The following is a 21,217-nucleotide window of genomic DNA, read 5'->3' as shown; positions in this document are numbered from 1 at the left end:
TTTACTGTATATAATTGATTTTTTTAAAAACATATTATTATTAAGGTGATTTTTTGTTTTAAAAAATAAAAATATAATAATAATTAAATTATACGTTGTTCAACAATTTGATTATAATAATAATGTGATTATAATAATTATAACACTGGATGATGATTATACCAACTCTTTTATAAAATTAAAACAATAGGTCAGAAGCAGTGGATGATGTCGACCACGAACTGGTCTCCTCAGGATTGGCCGGTTTTATTAAGTCAGTCTCGTATGAATTGTTGTTGGCTGAGGAGGAGTTGTTCACATCACTACCACCGCTACCATTATTATCTGTTGTTGAATCGCCTGTTGTTTTTGGTGTCGACTTATGATTAGTCCTCGAGACGCCCAACTCGAAAGGGGTCTCAATTAATGTAGGTTTATATGACCCCAAACTACCTGTTAATGTGAAAATAGTTTCAAATGAGTTTTAATATTCAAAATTAAATGAATAATTTTTTAAAAAAAAGGTTTATACGGGAGTATATATATAATATTAAATGTAAAGCATAATCTCATTAAAATGATATAAAAAAGAGATAAAATATACTAAAACAGTTCAATTATGTTATTATATAATATAATACTATCATATTATTAGGTAATATAGTAGTCGTAATGATACATACCTTGTGAGCCTCCCAGTGCTAAATTGTTTTTAACTGTTTTCAAACTTGAATTTAATTGAATACCATTATTATTATTATTATTAGACTCGCCATTATTTATCACAGATTGTGTCTCACTTTTACTACCATTAATACCATTATTACCGTTAACTATGAATTCATCGGTGGCGGCAGCGGTCGATATACCCATCTCTTCTTCTTCAAGAAACGACTGTTCCGATTGATATTCAAACGTCTTTGTAAGGGAATCGTTGAAATGAAGAGACAACTGTTTGGATAATTTGAAAAAATAATTGATAAGAAAAAAGTTTTTTTTTGTATAAATTTTATTTATGCAGATCTTATGTATCAATACTTTATTGATTATAAAAAAACACTTTAATAGTATTGTTGTCTTTCACAAGAAACCAATTGTTTGTTTGATTTTGTGAACAACAAATTGTAGTCTATTTTTTCTAGTCGTAAGATTTGTTGACAATTTATTGTTTGTAAGTAATATTGAGAAACACATAAAAAAGGCCTTAAACTAAAAAACTTTTTTTTTAGGTACTGTAGTTTCAATGAACTATTTTTTTTAGTTGGTATTTAATTTGCGAAAACTGAAATTAGTGTGAATTATGGCATTTATTTTATTTAGTTTTTTGTTTGTTTGTTTGTAGTCCTAACGATTGAATATAATAATTCAATTTTTTTTCAAAAAAATAAAAATTATTTTGTCAAATTATTTTGTATCGTTAAAAAAACAATTATTTTTTCCTTCAATAGGACAATGAACTGATTATAATAACTCTTTGTATATTTTCAATGTATACCATTTTTTTTGCGTATATATATATATACAGTAATTTATAATAATATATAATATTTTTGTATTAGGGACGCAAAAATTACAAATATATATTATATATAAATGATAAATTAAATACTGTATATATAATGAGTGAGTTTTATATTTTGCATTCATAATTAAAATTGTTAGCATTTTGTTTGCCTATTGTTATCGTTAGATAATGGAAAGCCTTTTTTTATTCACCCCAACAATCCATATAAAGATATATATATTATTATATTATATTGTATTTAACGACAAAAAAATGTATTGAGATTTATGACACACACACACACACACACACACACAACAGGAACAGTCAGATTCATACACAATATACTAATATAATATATAAACAGTTAATAATCATTTTCAGCTAATTATATGAAAGTTTTTTTCAACTAATTATTTATTCCGATCGTAACATTTTATAATACATTATATATTTTTTTCAGTGATTCATTTAAAATTTAAAATATCATTTGTCAGGAAAAATGTATAATTTTTTTTTAAAAAATATATAATTTGTTTGATAATGATTATGAATAGCATTTTATTGAGAGATAACATATTTGCAGTTTATATATAATCTATATAAATAAAAATATATAAATTATATATACAGTATATCTGGTAGTTATGTGTCTGATATGATGACTGACAACGAGTTTTCCGTTACTTTATATACAATATATTAAAATTTATTAGATATTTATATGCGATATAAATATATTTCAATTTATTTACTGTATTTGTATGTATAATTTATTTTGATTTCAATCGCATTTCATTTAAATGTAATATTGAATAATATTATATAAAATATTTCTTCTCATATTTTATATTCATTAAATTGTAAAATTATCATATTATGTATCGCAAAAATATTTAATGTTATATATATTATTTATATAACATTTAAAAAGTTGTCAGTAACTCAAAAATCTCATATATTATATATATTATGTATGTATTATTAACAAATAAAACTTTTTCAAACAAAATTTTCTCAAAGTTAGTCAAAATGCATAAAATTTAGATTATATAAACATTATTTTTGTAAACTGATTAAATTACTAAAACTTTTTTCAGAGCACATTATGCAAATAAATATATAAAAATCAATTTAAACGTCAAAATTATAACAGATTATAACATATAATATATTGGAGTTAATTAAATTTCCTTTTATAGTTTAATTGTCGGCTCAATTACTAGAAATTATTATTATTATTATCATTAATAATATTGAATTCAATATACAGTATTATATTATATATTTTTTATAAGGAAATACTAATAAACAGACTAAGCATTCATATGAAATACACACAAAAAAACAATAAACTAAAAAAATTAGTTCACTTTTATTTCAATTTGTTATTATTATCATTATTATTATGATTAACAATAATGTATTGTGTATATTAATTGTCATTTTCTAACTATTAGACATAGTTTACTAATTATGCAAAAAACATTATTATAAAATATTTTATTATTATTATAATTAAAAATTATTTAATTTGTCATTGTCCTCTATATTTTTTCATCATCATAGACAGTACAAAATGATCAAGTTCCCATTTGTTTAACCGTAATAATAATAATAAAAAATTATTGTTATCATTATTTTAAATAAAATAAAATAATTATAATATTTTTATATTATATTATTCATAATATAATATTAATATTAAACTTTGTCTAAAAAACACATGTAATGTATTCAATCAAATGAATTGACATTTTTTTATTTCGTTTTAAAACTAAATTGCAATATATATATATATATATATATATATATATAGATATAATGTATATAAGTATTATCTCAAAAGATTTTCTAAACGCCTCAATAATTACATTAAATATTCACTATTAGATGAATACAATTCACTGTATTATTATTATTATTATGAAAAAAGGTATAAAGTTGTTGAAATGAAAAAATAGTTTCAAAAAACATTTTGAATGCATCGATAAATTCACAAAAAAAGAGAAGATTATGTGCAATATTTCACAAGAAAATACACTATTATTTGTATAAATATTTTTTTTAAAGAAAAATGTTATTATTATTATTATTGACTTAAATGAAAGTGATTTTCTTTCCTTCACATAATTTAAATATTAAAAATTCAAATTATATATAAAATATTATTTCGCATATCATATATATACTGTATAATCAAATGATTTATGGGTAACGACTTATGATAAAGTATTAAATGAATGAACTTATGTGAAAAAGTAAAGTTAAATAAACTATTTAAAAAAATTTATTCAATTTATAAAATTGAAAGAAATAAATTGATTTACTTTATTTTTCTTTTGATTTATTTATTGTCAATTTTTTTTGTTTGACAAATATATGGAAAAGTCAATGAACTAATCATTTCTAATCTTCAATTATTAATGTCGTCATTCAATATCATTTTGATAATAAACTTTTTTACACTTTTACACTTAAAAAGTCCTAATAAATACCATATTTTTTCTGATGATATGCATGAGTGTCCTATTTTTTACAGATCATAGACCAGTTTGTGTCTAAATATCATTGTATCTGTCATTTTTAGACTCACTTTTTTTGTTAAAAGTTATGAAATAGTTTTTTTTTAAATACCAACAGAACAAACCTTTATTATTAATGAGGAGTTAAATTACAATAACTTATCAGATAATAAATAATGATAATCTAAAAAATGTTTGTTTTGAATGAATTAAAGAGTAAAAAATAAGTTATTTTGCATAATATATGTATTTATAATACTATACTATACTTATATAATTGTATGATTCATATCCTACTACTCCTCACACTATGTGTTAACCCAATTGTTTGCAATCTTAACAACAAAAAACTTTAAAAACAAGCTGTGATTATGATTTATATATATATGCAGTCTATTGTTAAAAGTTGTTTGGATATAATTAAGGCTCACTTTTAGTACATTTTTTTGTTGTTAAATAAAAAGTTTTTCAAATTGTCTAAACATTTGGTTTTGTTTGTGTGTATTTAAAACAAAAATCAAAACATATTTTTATTTCTCTCTCTCTCTCTCACATATCTTATTGAACTTAACATTCCTTAACATTGACCCAAATATATATATATTATTACAAATTAATATATTTTTTTTAAGTGGAAAAAAGGTACTTAATTTAGGAGTTAAGGTAAATAATGGTACAGTCAGTACAGTATATAACCATGTTTTAAAAATAACATTTACAACAACAACAACAAAAACTTCTAAATTGTTTGCTATATTTATAAAAGTGGTTTTCATTTACAGTCATAAACATACAAACAAATAACAAATGAATTTTAATTTTATTTTTATACTTTATTTTTTTGGTTATTAATAATAATAATAATTATATATTTAGTTAAGGACACACATTTAAATAGATGTCTATCAATTTTTTTAAGGGGGTGTCAAACAAACAAACAAAAAATGCGATTCACTAGTGTTGAAGTTTTATCTACATTATTATCTATGTATTTCTAACTATTTATATGAATGAATAAACGTCCTTTAAGTATATCTCCCTCTCTCATTCACTCATTTATAAACATTTTAAATGATATTTAAAGCATTAAATAGTCATTTTCAACCAAATAAAAAACACTTTTCCGATTAAAACAATTTTGAAATTATTTTAATTTTCTGGAAAAACAGAAAAACTTTTTTTGTTATCATTCAATTATACGCCTATTGTATAAATGAAAATGCAATTCAAGTGTGATTTAGGTTTCAAATTAAAAACAGATATATAATATATATAAGTTATATACTGTATATATATTTATATGATATTTCTCTACTTCTACTATATATTTATTACTAATAAAAAACTTGTTTCCCTTTAACAAAATCATCTAATAGTGTTATTTTACTGTTAATACAGTATTATATATATATAATATTAAATGCTTGTATAAGGTCAGATATATAAAAGATAATACAATATAACATAAAACTAATTACTTGTGTTAAGAGAGAGAGAGAGAGAGAGAGAGAGAGAGAGAATGTTAACCAAATAGGAAATGAATGGTAAAAATTTATATTTATTGAGCAATAAAAGTTGTATACAGTATAGTATAACAAACTATTCAGTACTGTATTTAATTATGACTAAAAAAGGGGTTTCAACAACAAATAAAATAAATAAATGACACAAACATTACAAGAGAAAAGCTTCACTGATTTATCTAAAATATTTTTCTTCGACATACAAAAAATAACAACATTTTATTGTAATTTATGACTTAGTTTTTTTGTGGACAAAAAAACATTATAATATATATATATATATATATATATGTTTTCAAAATAATAAAGTTTTATTCATTGAGAATAAATATTGTTTGGAGAAAATATTATGAAAGAAAAAAAACTAAAATATAATTTTTTCCTTACAATTGAATCAAAAGAAATCATTTTGAATGGCTTTTAAGTTAATCTCTTTATAGATAATTATTTTCACAGAAACTCAGGTATTATTACCTTATTATATGAGTATAACATACATATTAGCGACAATTATATGTACAGTGTATATGGCTTTAAATATTGTATAAATTTATATTGCATTTTATTATTAATAATAATGCGTTTGTTAGGTAACACAACAATATGTTTGATTAAATATTATTTATTATTATTAGTAATATTTATTAATAATAAAATTAGTAATAATATGAGATAACAAAAATATATACTGATATATAATGTATTTCTGTAATCATAGCAATTATTGTTACAAATTTCAAGTTTGAACTTAAAATCAATTTATTAGTTTTCAATCAATTTATTAGTTTTCAATCAATTCATAAATTATTTAAAACAAAAACAAAAATAAAAGACAAACCTTTTTATTTCTCTTCACTAATAGAGATCCTTTGCCGACCCTAACGTTTTCTCCGGTAAATACTATGCCCGACGGCGGCCCGATTTCCGTAGACCCGTTATAGTTGTCGTCGTCGTTATCGCTATCGTTTACCGATGAATTATTTCGGCCGTTTGTCGACCGCTTGGCGGCGGTCGTACCGAACGGTGCCGGCTGTATGGCTATATTGGACTTGACGTCTTTGCCACGGAAATCAAATACAATACTAGTGGTCGACGAGTTGACTGATTTTTTTGTGACAGACTCCGGACTCCAGAGTGAACTACTAATAATCGGCGATTTTGTTGAGCTATTAGTGCTATTATTTTCAGAGTTCAACAAAATACTCGGTTTCAAGACGTCGACAGTTTGGTCCATCAAGTGATGATTATTATCTGGAATTGTATGGGAAGTGATGGATGTATTGTTTGTTTGTTTTGTCTTAAGTTGTTGAGTGGTATCACATGAAGAATTTGGCGAAACATTATTTTTATTATTATTAATATTACTATTATTATTGACAACAGCTATGGACTGCTGTTGTTTTTCATCAACTTTTTGATTGTTGTCTTCATTGGAAACTTTGGTTGAACTTAATGTTTGTTCATTCACTTTGCTATCAATTTTATTATTATTACTATTACTTGTATTATAATTAGCAATACTATTAATAATATTATTATTTTTATTATTAATTATATTATTGCTATCAACTAATCGATTATTAATATTATTATTACTATTATTCTGGTTTGAAGTGGTCGTCGTTTCATTAGAGTTCAACCCATAACCGTTGCGACAAATGTTATTAATAATGTGCTCTTCATTATCATTGGTTTGTCTTTCATTATTAATCCGTCCAACCGTTAAGTAATCATCGTTTTGATTATTATTATTTAATTGAGTGAAAGGTTTAATATTAGCGATAGGTTTATTGACTTTTGATTTATTACTACTATTTACTACTAGACTGTTGTTGTCGACCGAGTTTAACGGCGGCGAAGTGGCGTTTGATTCTTGATTTACTATTTGATTGGTTTGATTATTGCTGGAACAGTCAGCAGCAGATGCTGATGATGAAGAATCTGCGGAACCGTTGATCATCATTGGGACACAACTTTGCTTATCATCATTGCTATCAATTTCATCTATCGGCTCATTAGTTAAGCCAACATTATTTACAGACGTTTGATTGTCTATTGAATTAATAGACAATTTATTATTACTATTACTACTAGTATTTAAAACTGATTTTTGATTTTTATTATTATTATTATTAATATTAATATTTGAAACTTTTGTTAGATTAGTAGCAATTGGTTTAGCATTAAGTCTTTGCATAGCAGCAGCCGAAGCAGCTCTCGTACCTGTGATAGCCTTCTGTGTCAGCGACGGTCTCTTGGGAGCGATGGGAGGCTTTCGTAGAGGAGGTGTGACGACAGCACTTGAATTGTTGGCACTTTTGTGTGAATTATTATTATTTTTATCGTTCATACCATTCATTGTTGGTGTTGTTGTTGTTAAGTTGGTGTTAGTATTAGTAATCCTTTTGGTCGGTGAGGGTATACTTTGGATAACTTGAGGCAATGATGACTGAGATTTGTTTATTGGCTGGGAATCATTAGACGACGACAACGTAGACGTCTGAGTCTTTAATTGAGCACTTCTTGTAGTCGCCCGAAGCACCGGTGGTTTTCGTTTGACATTAGAACCAATACTACCACTACTAGTAGTAGTAGTAGTAGAAGTAGTACTGGTATTAGAAGTATTGGTACCATTGGAACCGTTAGTCATTTGGCTTTTCTTATAATTTTTTAATTTATTAGTGTTTACGGCGGGACTGGTAGTAGTAGTGGAAGTAGTAGTAGTCTTGCCATTATTGGTATCTTCACTGGTCTTTTCACTATTTTTCGGTTCAAATAACTTTTTGTATGTCTTAACAGTATCTGGTTTTGGCAGCTCATCGATGAGGCCTTTATTATGACTAACACTTTTCATTATATCGGCAGCGGATGACGATTGACTGTTCATCTGTATGTTTGCACTGTTATTATTGTTGTTGGTGTGACTCTTGTCACTACTCTCTGCACAACTGTTTTCAATCACAACAACAGTACTGTCATTGAGTGGAAATAGCAAATCGTTTGTTTGATTAGAAAGAGGTGTTTCTGGCGATAACGACAACAACTGATTAGTAGGCGATAAACAATTGTTGACGGGTTGGCGACTCCTGTCTGTGGTGTTCATCTGATGGTCAGACAACGACTGCATCACCAATGTTTCCATACTTTTAGCCCGTTTGATGACCGGCACAGTGGCCATGGATCTACTGTTGTATAGATTTTTATGGTTATGATTTTGTACATACAATCGATGGCTGTTATTGTTGTGTTGTAGTTGAGTGCCATTGACTGTATTTCCCCCGCCGTCCATGTATGACAATCTTGTGCCACCATTTATGGCCACCAAATCATTACTTCCTTTCGACGACAACTTTAAGCCATTTGGTATGTGCTGACAGCGGCTCTGCTTCGGTGACTCTCTTGAAGTATAATTAGCCAAATCATTGCTTACAGAAATGCATTCAAGACTTGAAAATCGTTTTAATTTATTTGTATGAAACACACATCTGTTTAAGTTTTGCTGTTGTATTGAAATACTCATAAACTTGTGTTTAAGTCTATCGACAATTCCCGGTCCGTACTGTAGCTCATACTCGCTGTCATCACTGTTACCATCGCTGGTATTGCCATTCATGTGATGGCTGACCACTTGTTGTCTGTCAAACCTGTTGTTAGTGTTGCTGTTGTTCACTGAATTCATGATCACTTCGTATTGGTTATACATATCTTTGTTGTTGATTATATCACTTTTGTTATCCCTATTAATCATTTTGTTGTCTTTGTCTAACAACTGTTGATGACACCGCTGCTGCTGTTGGTGATCATCAATCTGTTGGACATAAGTGTTGCTATCGTTTTGTTGGTGATGATGATTGAAGATGAGGTGGTGATTACCACCACCACTAAGTACTGGTTCACTAACTTGTCGCTGAAGAAACTCGCTTTTTCTTTGGGCCACAAATCCTGGTATTATCTGTTGCTCTTCAGATGTGGAGTCTTTGACTCGTGAAGTATTATTATAGCACTTATGTTGAATAGCGTTGATTTGATTGGTTTTGTTTGATAAGTCATTGGATGAACAGTCTGTTGTTTTAAAGTTTTTTAAACAACAGTCAGCACAAGTGCTAACTAAGCACTGACTACATGGCCGACCGGTTACTACTGCTAAGGAACTAACGGATCGCACAATCGGGACGTTCGCACCACTATTAGTACTACTACTGGGGTTGCTATTGAGGTGAACAGCCTTAGTCTTGTCAATAGTAAAACCAGTATCTGATCCCCAATGGGACGGTGAGTCGTCGTCGTCTCTCTGGCACTGACAACAACAGCACTGGCAGCTCAGGCAGATTTGTTGGCTGCTCTCACTGTACGCACCACTGCATCCAACTGGAGAAGAAAGGCTGCTATGTTTGACAAGTAGTTGTTGTTTAGTAGGACTACTAGGGCTACCTATACTTGTTTTACCAGATTTCAGACAAATTGTTGATTGAGTCTGTTGTGAAACACCAGCACCACTGCCATGAGTTAGACTTTGAGACGATGGGCTTATATTATTTAATTGTCGTCTAAATGTTATATCTCCATTGGTGAGACCATCAGCAGCACCAGTACCAGAATTGTTACGGGCATTACCACCAGTACAGCTACCATTACCATCAACACTAGCAGAAGAAGCAGTAGCGCTGTTGACAATTAGATTGTCGACTAACTTTTCCTTTCGCTTTCCCAATAAATCCTTGATCCAGGGAAGGGATACAGTAGCTGTAGTAGTATTAATAGTAGTAGTATTAACACCACCACCACCAGCAGCACCGGTATTATTATTAGTTTTATTATAACTGAAATTCATCCTTCAATTACATCGACAACAAAAAAAATTATTAATAATAATCTTGTTTTATGTGATAGTTTGTCGTTAATCGCATAATATAATAGCAAAACTTATATTATTTTTTTAAAACTAGCATTTGGTTTCACTCTCAGGATATCAGTTACCGGAATATACTGTATATGAGAACTGAATCTCAATTTACAATCTCTTTATTATAGATATTATATTATATTTCTGTTAGTTTTGTTTTTTTGAGACCTTTTTTTAATTGCCAGTCATTTGCTATTAATTTTGTTATTATTATTATTATTATAGTTGTTAACAGACGTTACACATTTCCATCATTTCTAATAATATTATTTTTATTATATTAATATAAAAATTATTTATTTATTAAACAAAATTAATATCAAGTATTTAATATATTTATATATTATTATAATAATATTATTAAATTTCCTTATTTCGAAACAACTAATATATTCAATTAATATTGTATATTAAGTATTAGTTAAAAAAATAGTCGATAAAATTAGTTGAAATAATTTATTTTTTAAGCTCTTTTATTTTGGTCGCTATAGATATTAACTGATAAAAAGCTTTAAATTTAACATTTTATGTCAAGATTATTATTATTATTATTATGAAAATACTAGTTTTTGTATACACTTAATATGTTAAACAAAACACAAAAAAATATTTTTAATCAACTAATAGATTAAGTTTATTAAGAGATTTATTATTAATACTGAATATTGTAATATATATATATATTCACATTTGATAATAAATTATTTTTTTATTATTATTAAATTAATTGAATCACAAAAATATTCATAATTATAGTGGCAATGAATCAAAAAATTGTTTCATTAAACTATAGAAATAATATTATCACAAAACAATTTATTATTATTATTATTTTAAATGATCAAAAACTTAGTTAATATACAATTTTGTCACAAAAATAGTGGTTATAATTATAATTAAAAAATACATACATATAAATTAACGAAATAAACTTTAATAATAAATTATTGGGAGGGAAACAAATAATAATAATAATTTGCAATAAATTTTAAGTAATTGATATATATTTTTAAGTTAAGTAATAATAATGACTTTTTTCTCTCAAGTACTTAATAGCGATAATAAAAACTTTTTTTTTAACTAATGATTTATAATAGATATAATATTGTATATAATATAAATACCAGACTAAACAAAAGCTGACTAAACATTTTAATGTCAAACAAATCCTAAAAACTTATATATTTTATATATAAATTTATATACAATAAAAATATATTGTAAAAACAGAGAGAGAGAGGAAAAAACTCCTCATTTCAAAATGCAATGGACTTTCGGGTTATATAACAACTAATAATATTTTTTTAGTTGTATTTTCTGGTCTCCAAAAACACAGCCCATCTGTCGGTACGTTTGCATCCATTCATAGCATCTATTGTTATATTAGTATTATTATTATTACCTGTCGTGTCGTTTCCAACACACATGAGGCGTTGGTTAAAAAGCCATACCCACCTGTGCCAGTAGTGCACCTATCCCTGAATATTAACCTTTCAACCATAGCTTAGTAGTAGTAGTAGTAGTAGTAGTAGTAGTAGTAGTAGTAGTAATAGTAGTAGTAGTAGTAATAGTAGTAGTAGTAGTAATAGTATTACCCGAAAAAATATTTACAAAGTTTGACAAGAAATTATAATTATTATTACCCTCACTTGTATCATATATATATATATATACTGTATATAACAATATATCACTAAATAATAGTAGTAATAATAATAACAATAATAATAAAAGTTTGTACACACAAAGCTTTTGTTATATAATAAACAATATATATAACGATATATTAAATTGTAAAACAAGTCAATGAAATGCTTTAATTAAAAAAAAGTTCATACATTTCTAGTTCACTGATGCGTTAGATTTTTTGAGACATCAAATAATAATAATAATTATTATTATAATAATACAAACAACAGATTCAAACAAATAAAAAGACCACTACTTTAGACTAAAAAAAATAAAATTGAAAAATAATGTCCTCAAACAATAATATCTTTACGCCAATAATAATAATAATAATATTTATAGCAAAATAATAGCTAAGAATTTATATTTATATTTTTAATTAAAAATCACATTTTGATGAGTTGACTAAAAATTAACGAAATTTTTTTTATACTTATAATATTAAATAATTGATTTTTTGTTTTGTTTTAAATTGAGAGAGAAAAAAATTATTGAATTAAAATTTGTTTATGAAAAAAACTTGATTTTTGTTTTGTTATTTTTATTTTTATTATTATTATTATTAATTTAAGACTTTTCAAATAAACTTTTATATTGCAAAAGAGATATTAGACAAAAATTTTATACTTAATTACAATTCATTGTATAAAAACTTAATGGTGTGTTTATAAACAAAATTGTAATTATTGTTTTATTATTTATTATTGTGAATATAATAAACCGTATATACTGTATATACTGAATAATAAACCGTATAATAGGTTTTTAATGAATTACAACTATATATATATACTGTATATTACCGTATTATAATGAATATAATGATAATTAATGTTAATGTTATTGAGTGAACAAAAAACATTTTTTACTTGCCATTCATTATCAGTTTTTTTCAAAACAATAATTAGTAATCACATTAATAGTTATAGTTATTATTATATTATTTAGTAAATTATCGACACATAATAAATGTTTGACAAATTTGAATAAAACTATTATTAACTACTATTTAAAAAATTAATTACTGTATATTATTATTATTAATAATAATATTAGTCAATAGTTTATTATCTCATTATACAGTATATAATTTTAATTTCTAATATCATCAATGATTTCATCAAATTATTTGTCATAAAATTTCTACTGATATATAAAAGTCAAAAAAATAATATAAAGCATTATATTATTTATTAATTAATAGATGAATAAATTAATATTGTTTATCACAAATCAAACATAACAATTAATTAATGATAATTTTTAAAAATAGATATGATTATTTTTTGTAAATATTAATTGGGTGTTAATAAATGTTAATAAAATATTTTTTAGTAATTGTAATGAATGATATTGTAAATTTTTAAAAAATGTTAATATAAAAAAATGCAATCTATTTCACAAAAAAAATTAATATATTAGTATTTATCTTAGTAAATATCAAATTCAATGATTCATATAATATGAATCATTTACTACTGTATAATATATAAATTATATATACTGTATATCTAATATAATATAATCTTATATATAAGTAAAAGTATACTGAATTAACAAATTATATTTAATATATATATATATATAATATGAATATATACTACAGTTATTTCTACAGTTAGTAATCAATATTATTTTTAAAGACAACTATTTAATTAATTGTTTTATGTAAATTGTTAATTTATCCAACCATTTTGTTGTTGGAGTTCATTATCACGTAAAATAAATTATTATTATTATTATAATTATATATTTATTTCATTTATTCAAATTGATAAAAGTCACGATTGCCTAATCAAGTGGTGGCTCTTATTTTTGTTTTTGTTTAAAGTTAAAAAGTTATAATAACTTTATGGTAATAATAATATTTATAATTAACAGTTATCTTATTGTTGGCCTAATCTGATTAGTATTTGTTTGGTTTATTTTTTTTTGTTATTGCATTTGAAATTCATTAAAATTTGTTAACTAATAGCAATCATATCATTTATTTTTTAAAAAAGAAAGAATTTTAAGCTAAATTTAAATCTAAAATTAATTAAAACATGTTTATAACAATTCAAATTTTGTGAACAAATCTGTTTTTGTAAATAAAATAACAAAATTTTGTTAACCAAAGATCATAAACAATTATACTTATATACCATATATATAAAATATTTACATAAAAAAATTACATGACACAGTTATGTTATGGATATTATTGGTATTATTGATAAATAAATAGTAAGATTAACACCGAAAAAAAACTTGTCATATTAGGAATTTAAATATATTGTAACACATTTAACTAAATTGTGACAGGTCATAGTAGAATTGTATTAATATAATATAATATATTATAATTAAATAACGTATATTAGTGTACATTTAATCATTAATTTGTATTACTTTTATAAAATTGTTTCAAACACAATTTAATTAATAATATAAAACATATTTTGAAAATCAATTATTTGATAATTGATATATAAAAAGTTTTTATTCCTATTTTATCTAATAATGTTTTTTATATCAAATTGCATTCCATTGTCTGATTTATTAAAAAAAATATTCAGTTAAATGTTGTAAACATTTATCCTTAATATGACAAAAACCCTCTAAGTTTTATTTACACGATTTTAACAACAAATAAAAAAACAATAATATTTTTAAATTAATGATTATTGGAGTTAAATGTACTTTAAAATTTATATGCCATAAAAGTAAATACTATTTTTTATTTATCAAGGTTTACAATTTAATAAATATTTAAACAAGTTTTATAATTTAATTAATATTGAAATTGACGTGTATTTAGTAAACATTAAAAAAAGTAATTATTTTTATTTCTTTTTTTATAATGAACTGTATATTTAATGATATACAGTCTAATAATGTATTATTTTATGGCAGATATTCAATATTTGTTTTAGATATGGGTTCAGTAAATAAATAATTAATTACAAATAAATAATTTTAAATTAAAAAAAAATAATTGAAAAAATAACATTGTATTTTAATTGTATTTATTTTTAAATATCTAAAATTAAAGATTTAATTTTAAAAAAGATAAACAAAGAAAAATTACTAAATTTTTGAAAATCTTATTAGATATCAATTCAAGCATTAATAAGGATTATATTTATTTATTATATATTTTTTTTTGATGAAAATATAAATAAAATAATTTGTTATCTAACAAATCACGTTTTCAGTTGAATTAAGAGATTAAAAATTAGTATATACTATACAGTATATTGTATGGCATCAGGTATTTACAGATAAAATATAATATAATATAACAATTGATAAAATAATAAAAAATAAATCTCATAAAACATAAAAATCTAATTACTTTGAAGTTAATAAAACTAAAAAATAGTTATTATTATTATATTTTTAAAAATTTCTTTAATCATTATAAAAATAATGGTATAATTTGTATTTAAAGTGAGAAAAGGTGTACAACTTTTTATAATAAATAATATAATATGAAATATAACAATTTGTTTTGAAAATAAAATAATACCAATTAAGTATCGATATATCTTTATTTTTAATAAATTTTTATCAAAACATGTTTTTCAATCACGAATTAAAACATGTATTGAAAATTAATGTCTATATATTTATTATTAGTTAATCAATAGTATTTTATTGCAGTATATATACAACTAATATATATTCTAACTATAGTTAATTTTATGAGAAATGATTTAATCGGTAATTTATTATTATTATTATTGAAAATTCAATCATATTTTAAGAGATTTGTTCAAAATATTTATTTGACAACAAATTAATAACAAATATATGTAAAGATAATACTTTTAGATATAACTAACTATTGATTCAATAACTAAATTACTGAAATGTTTAGCAGATTAGAGATGCGAAGGTCAAGTCCCGTGGGTCCGGACACACTGTTCAGGGGCTCCGGTATTATAACTTAAAATCATTTAATATACAGTACAGTGTAATGTAAAGTAATCTCTGTTTACTTAATTATTATTGAGTTATTTATAGTAAATAAATACCAAAAATCAAAGAAAAATAATGAAAAAGAAATATCTAAAAATCTTATCTAAAATATATATTAATATATAAATATTTCGAGATTTATTTTTTTGAAATTATGTCTTATAGTATGAGACTTATACAGTATTATACTGTAATGTAGTTATAAGTTATTAACTAATATGTATTTACATATGTATTGAAATGCTTTTTGATTTATCTTTTTAAAAAAATGATTTCTTTTTCTACACTACTAGTAGTATACTAAATACATATAGTTTTTAAGTGTAAAAATAATTATAGCCTATCATTTAATAATAATTATATTTAAAAAAAATTATTAGTAGTGATATCAATTGATTTTTTGGGAAAAGTGTGCAAAATCATGGATAGCATTGATTTTATTTATTTTTCAATAATCTATAAGACGTGATTGGCATTGAAAAAAATCTGTTAACAATTGCTTAAAGACATCATCAATATTTTAAATTTCAATCAATTAAAAAAATTAATAGTAATAAAAATTTAAAATATCTATTAATTCAATAATAATGATAAATTAATTAATGATAATGCAAATTGTATTGACATAAATCTAATAATTTTTATCGCATGACATACTATGCAATGCATGTTAATAGTATGCATTCAAAAAAATATATATATTGAACGATAAATTATAATAAATCATTTATTGATTTTAGATAAATAATAGTTATTATTTTTAATAATAATAATAATGAAAAAAATAACAATCTATACTTACATTTATAATTTGTAATATGAAACAAATAAAAATTATATCACATTTTAAAGATTAAAAAATTAATTGGATTAATCATTAACTAGTTTTTTTACAATTAAATAGTTCAACAACAACAACAACAAAAAAAGTATTCAAATTATTTTTAGTTTTAAACTTAAGTATAGATATTTTTAACTTGAAAAATTATTATTATATATATTTTTTTAATATTAATTTCAAACAAACAAAAAATAAGTTTATAGTGCATCCGTAATGTAATGTAAATTAAAATACTGTATATTTACAGTAACATCAAAATATATTGTCTCAGATTAGATAAGAAAATATGCCGTCATTTCATATAAACTTCAAGTAAATCATTATATACTGTGTGTGTGTGTGTGTGTGTGTGTGTGTGTGTGTGTGTGTGTGTGTGTGTGTGTGTGTGTGTGTGTGTGTGTGTGTGTGTGTGTGTGTGTGTGTGTGTGTGTGTGTGTGTGTGTGTGTGTGTGTGTGTGTGTGTGTGTGTGTGTGTGTGTGTGTGTGTGTGTGTGTGTGTGTGTGTGTGTGTGTGTGTGTGTGTGTGTGTGTGTGTGTGTGTGTGTGTGTGTGTGTGTGTGTGTGTGTGTGTGTGTGTGTGTGTGTGTGTGTGTGTGTGTGTGTGTGTGTGTGTGTGTGTGTGTGTGTGTGTGTGTGTGTGTGTGTGTGTGTGTGTGTGTGTGTGTAGTACTGACACAAAAGTCAAATTAAAAATAATGACAATAAAAAATATAATATATATTTAGTAAATATACTTATATTTTATGTTTATTGTAGTAATCAGTATCGTTTTGATATCAGAGTACAATTACAGGTATTATTATTAGTAGTATAATTTGTTAAAAATTATAATTTTTTATTATTATTATTATTACGAAATTAATTTTATTTAATTAAAATTACGACATATGATAATTATATAAATGGCATTTAATTAAAATACATTAATTACAAACAAACATCATTTTCATATTATGTAGTTGATTAATTTTGTGGTTATTTTATAGTTAAAATTAGCTAAATGTAAATTTATAATCTAAAAATTTTAAAAACTAGTTTTTATTTTAGTAACTAAATTAATATTATCATATTAATATATAAATATAATCAATTAATAATTAAAATAATAATTATATTATTATTAGTTGTTTTTTAATTTTAAATTACAACATTTTTAATGTTTAGCTACTTATTTTAATAAATAAATTAAAATTATATAAATTGATGTGTTATTAAAAATTTAATTTAATATATATAGAAAAAATATTACTAAATACTACACAATAATCAAATTTAATAAAAAATAAAATGATATAAAATAGATAAACTAAAAAATTAATTTTAAATAAGTTATTATTTTTCTACAATAAAAACACGGTAATATTAAATGCAAAAATTTTTAATTAATTAGATAGTATGATAATTTAATACTTGATAAAATTAGTTTTTATTATTAAATTATTTTTATATACACACGTAATTTACAGTATCCTTGTTTAGATAATATGTAATGTCTTTAACAATAATTACCTAAATTAATCAATTGACATTTAAATAAATATTAATAAATAAATAATTCATTTAGGTTTAAATGAATTTCAATAATAATAATCAATAAATCTATATTATTATAATATATATACTGTATTTATATAAATTTCAAAAACAAATTCAAATTTTTAAAAATTTTATTTTATTGCTACATATAAATATTTAATAATAAGTACTACATAATAATTAATTTTTATAGCTACTAAAAAAGCATTAATTACACATATTAATTAAAATTAATTGATAATGTTAGTTACATTTAAAAAAGATACATATCCATATTAATGAATAAAATTTATTAAAAAATACATTTTCCATCAATTTATCTATTTGTTTATATCATAACAATTAGGCGGACGACATATTGGAGATTTGATGGACAGAGTAACTAAAATAATTAATTTATTTTTAACATTATTTTTAATGTTTATATTAGGTGTTTTAATTTTTAAAATTATATATATATATATACTGTATATATTGTATAGAATATATTCTATATATAAAATTATAATATAAAATATTTATTGATAATTATTATTACAATAAACAAATTCTATACATTCTTACACAATAATATTCTTACAGTTTAAATAAATATTTGATTGTATTATCACTATTTTATCACTAAAATTGTTAAATAAATTAAAAAAATTGTTTAAAAAAATTAAACTATAGTTTTATTCAAATCCCTTAATGCTTATCTAAACTATAATTATTAAAAAAAACATTAACAATCATAATGTAATCATTGTAAACAAAAAAACCGAGTCATTTCAACAACAAAAATTTTAAGATATAAATTTAACAATAAAATTAAATAAAATTATTATTATAAATAAAAAACTAATATCAAAAATTTGGTTAAACAAAAAATGATAACATATTAAAAAATCTTTATAAAATATAAATATAGTTATATTTTATACATAATTCTTATACAGTCAATAAAAATAATTCTTATAAAATATCAATTATAACTGTTTTATATATAATTATTAATACATAAATAAAGCAAATTTAAAGCAAAATTATGATTAGAGTATTAATTAATTTTAAATAAATACTCTAATAAATTAATTCTACAGTAAATAATTATTTTCTACCATAAAAACACAAGATATTACAAATTATTAAATACTAAAAATTTTATTTTTATAAGTAAAGTTTGCAATAAAATTTAATTAACTGTTATATTGTTTTAGATGTATGTTATTCCCTATAGGATTGTTGTATACAGTAATATGTACTGTCATTAATAATAATTAAATAAACAATTCAATTGACATTCACAAAAAAGTAAGCAAAAATAATTTTTAAATGTCTTAAATGGTTTAAATAAATTTTAATATAATAGTTATCTGGAAAATACACCATAAATTATAAATTCATAATTTTAAAAAAAACTAAAATTCTATAATTTTATTAATCGATTTATTTATTAAGTAATAAGTCGACAGCGTTTTGCGATTATAGTAACTAAAATATAAAATATATGATATGATATTAAATTTATTAATTAAATCTATATTAATAAAATGTTTAATTTTAAAATACTTTAGAATAATTACAGGTATAATATAAAAAATAAAAATAATAAAATATAATATATATATATTGTATAATTTATGATAAACTTATATGATAAAGTTAATATATTATAATTAATAATAAGTTAATCTATTAATAATTTTCTTTTAAAAGTCCTAAATTTAGTATAATTAATATACTGAATCTCTATTAATTTATTCAATATAATAAATCAAATATAATTTTGATAAATATTTGATATATTAATAAAAGAAACAGAGTTTGTAATGTTTGAAAACAACTATAAATGTTAACTGTTTTAGTATTTTATTTAGTTTAAATCACACAATCAATGATTATGTCAAACTAATTAATTATAGAAAAATTCATTAAATAAATAAATAGTTGATTATGTCTAAGTCTATCATAATATATATAAATGTAACTTTCATAGTTTTTATAATTTTTTTAACTGTATAGCTTTATTAAAACCACATAATGTTTATCTAAGCTATTTTTAACTAATACTTGTACTGTATTTATAAATTATAATTAAATAAAAAATACTTAACAATAATTTAGAGAATTATTTAAAAAAATACTACAAAACGAGTGATTTTTGTAAATTTTTCACTAATTCCACAAAAAATATTATTTATTTTTTAAATCTAATATCAAAATTATGGTTAAATTGATGCTTATTGTATATACATAAAAATGTATATAAAATTGAAATTAAAATTATCATGTATATTATACAGTACATTATAGAGATAGACTCTATAATGTACTGTATAATATACATAATAATTTTAATTTCAATTGTATATATAATAAGAATAAAATAGACTCTATATTATTTAGTAATTAAATAGTAGCTATAAACAAAATTATTAAACAAAATTAACAATAATAAATATTGTTAATTAATTTGTTTTTTCACAATTACATAAATGACTTTACATTTTTGTAGTTAATGAAATAATGACTTTATTATTATTATTATTATTATTATTATTAGATGTCAAAGTACTTAAAAATAGATGTAATTAATGAATTAATTTTAGTAAGTAATTGTTTTTTCTGCTACCATTAAAACCAGAGTGATATTACAGATTATTAAATGTTAACAATTTAATTAATTATTAAATGCTATTTTTTAATTAATTATATACAAGTTAAAAATACTTAATTAAATTTAAATATCTAACAAGTAAAGATTGCAATTAA

General features: G+C 22.4%; 1 protein-coding gene across 1 annotated transcript; it reads right to left on the bottom strand.

Moving 5' to 3' along the window:
* Positions 1-51: 51 nt before the first annotated feature.
* LOC128956005 (putative uncharacterized protein DDB_G0286901) lies at positions 52-11,935 on the bottom strand. Its single transcript, XM_054301685.1, has 6 exons — positions 11,837-11,935; positions 7,755-10,248; positions 7,172-7,583; positions 6,370-7,003; positions 663-930; positions 52-432 (listed from the first exon to the last, which is right to left on the bottom strand). The coding sequence occupies exons 1-6, from the start codon at positions 11,933-11,935 to the stop codon at positions 179-181; spliced, it is 4,161 nt and encodes a 1,386-aa protein (XP_054157660.1). The 3' UTR covers positions 52-178.
* Positions 11,936-21,217: the final 9,282 nt, after the last annotated feature.

This window comes from Oppia nitens, unplaced genomic scaffold (genome assembly GCF_028296485.1).
Source record: "Oppia nitens isolate AA-2021 unplaced genomic scaffold, nextdenovo-longstitch-racon4-pilon3 scaffold2_pilon_pilon_pilon, whole genome shotgun sequence".
Classification (NCBI taxonomy): Eukaryota; Metazoa; Arthropoda; class Arachnida; order Sarcoptiformes; family Oppiidae; genus Oppia; species Oppia nitens.
This window is presented reverse-complemented; position numbering and strand designations above follow the sequence as displayed.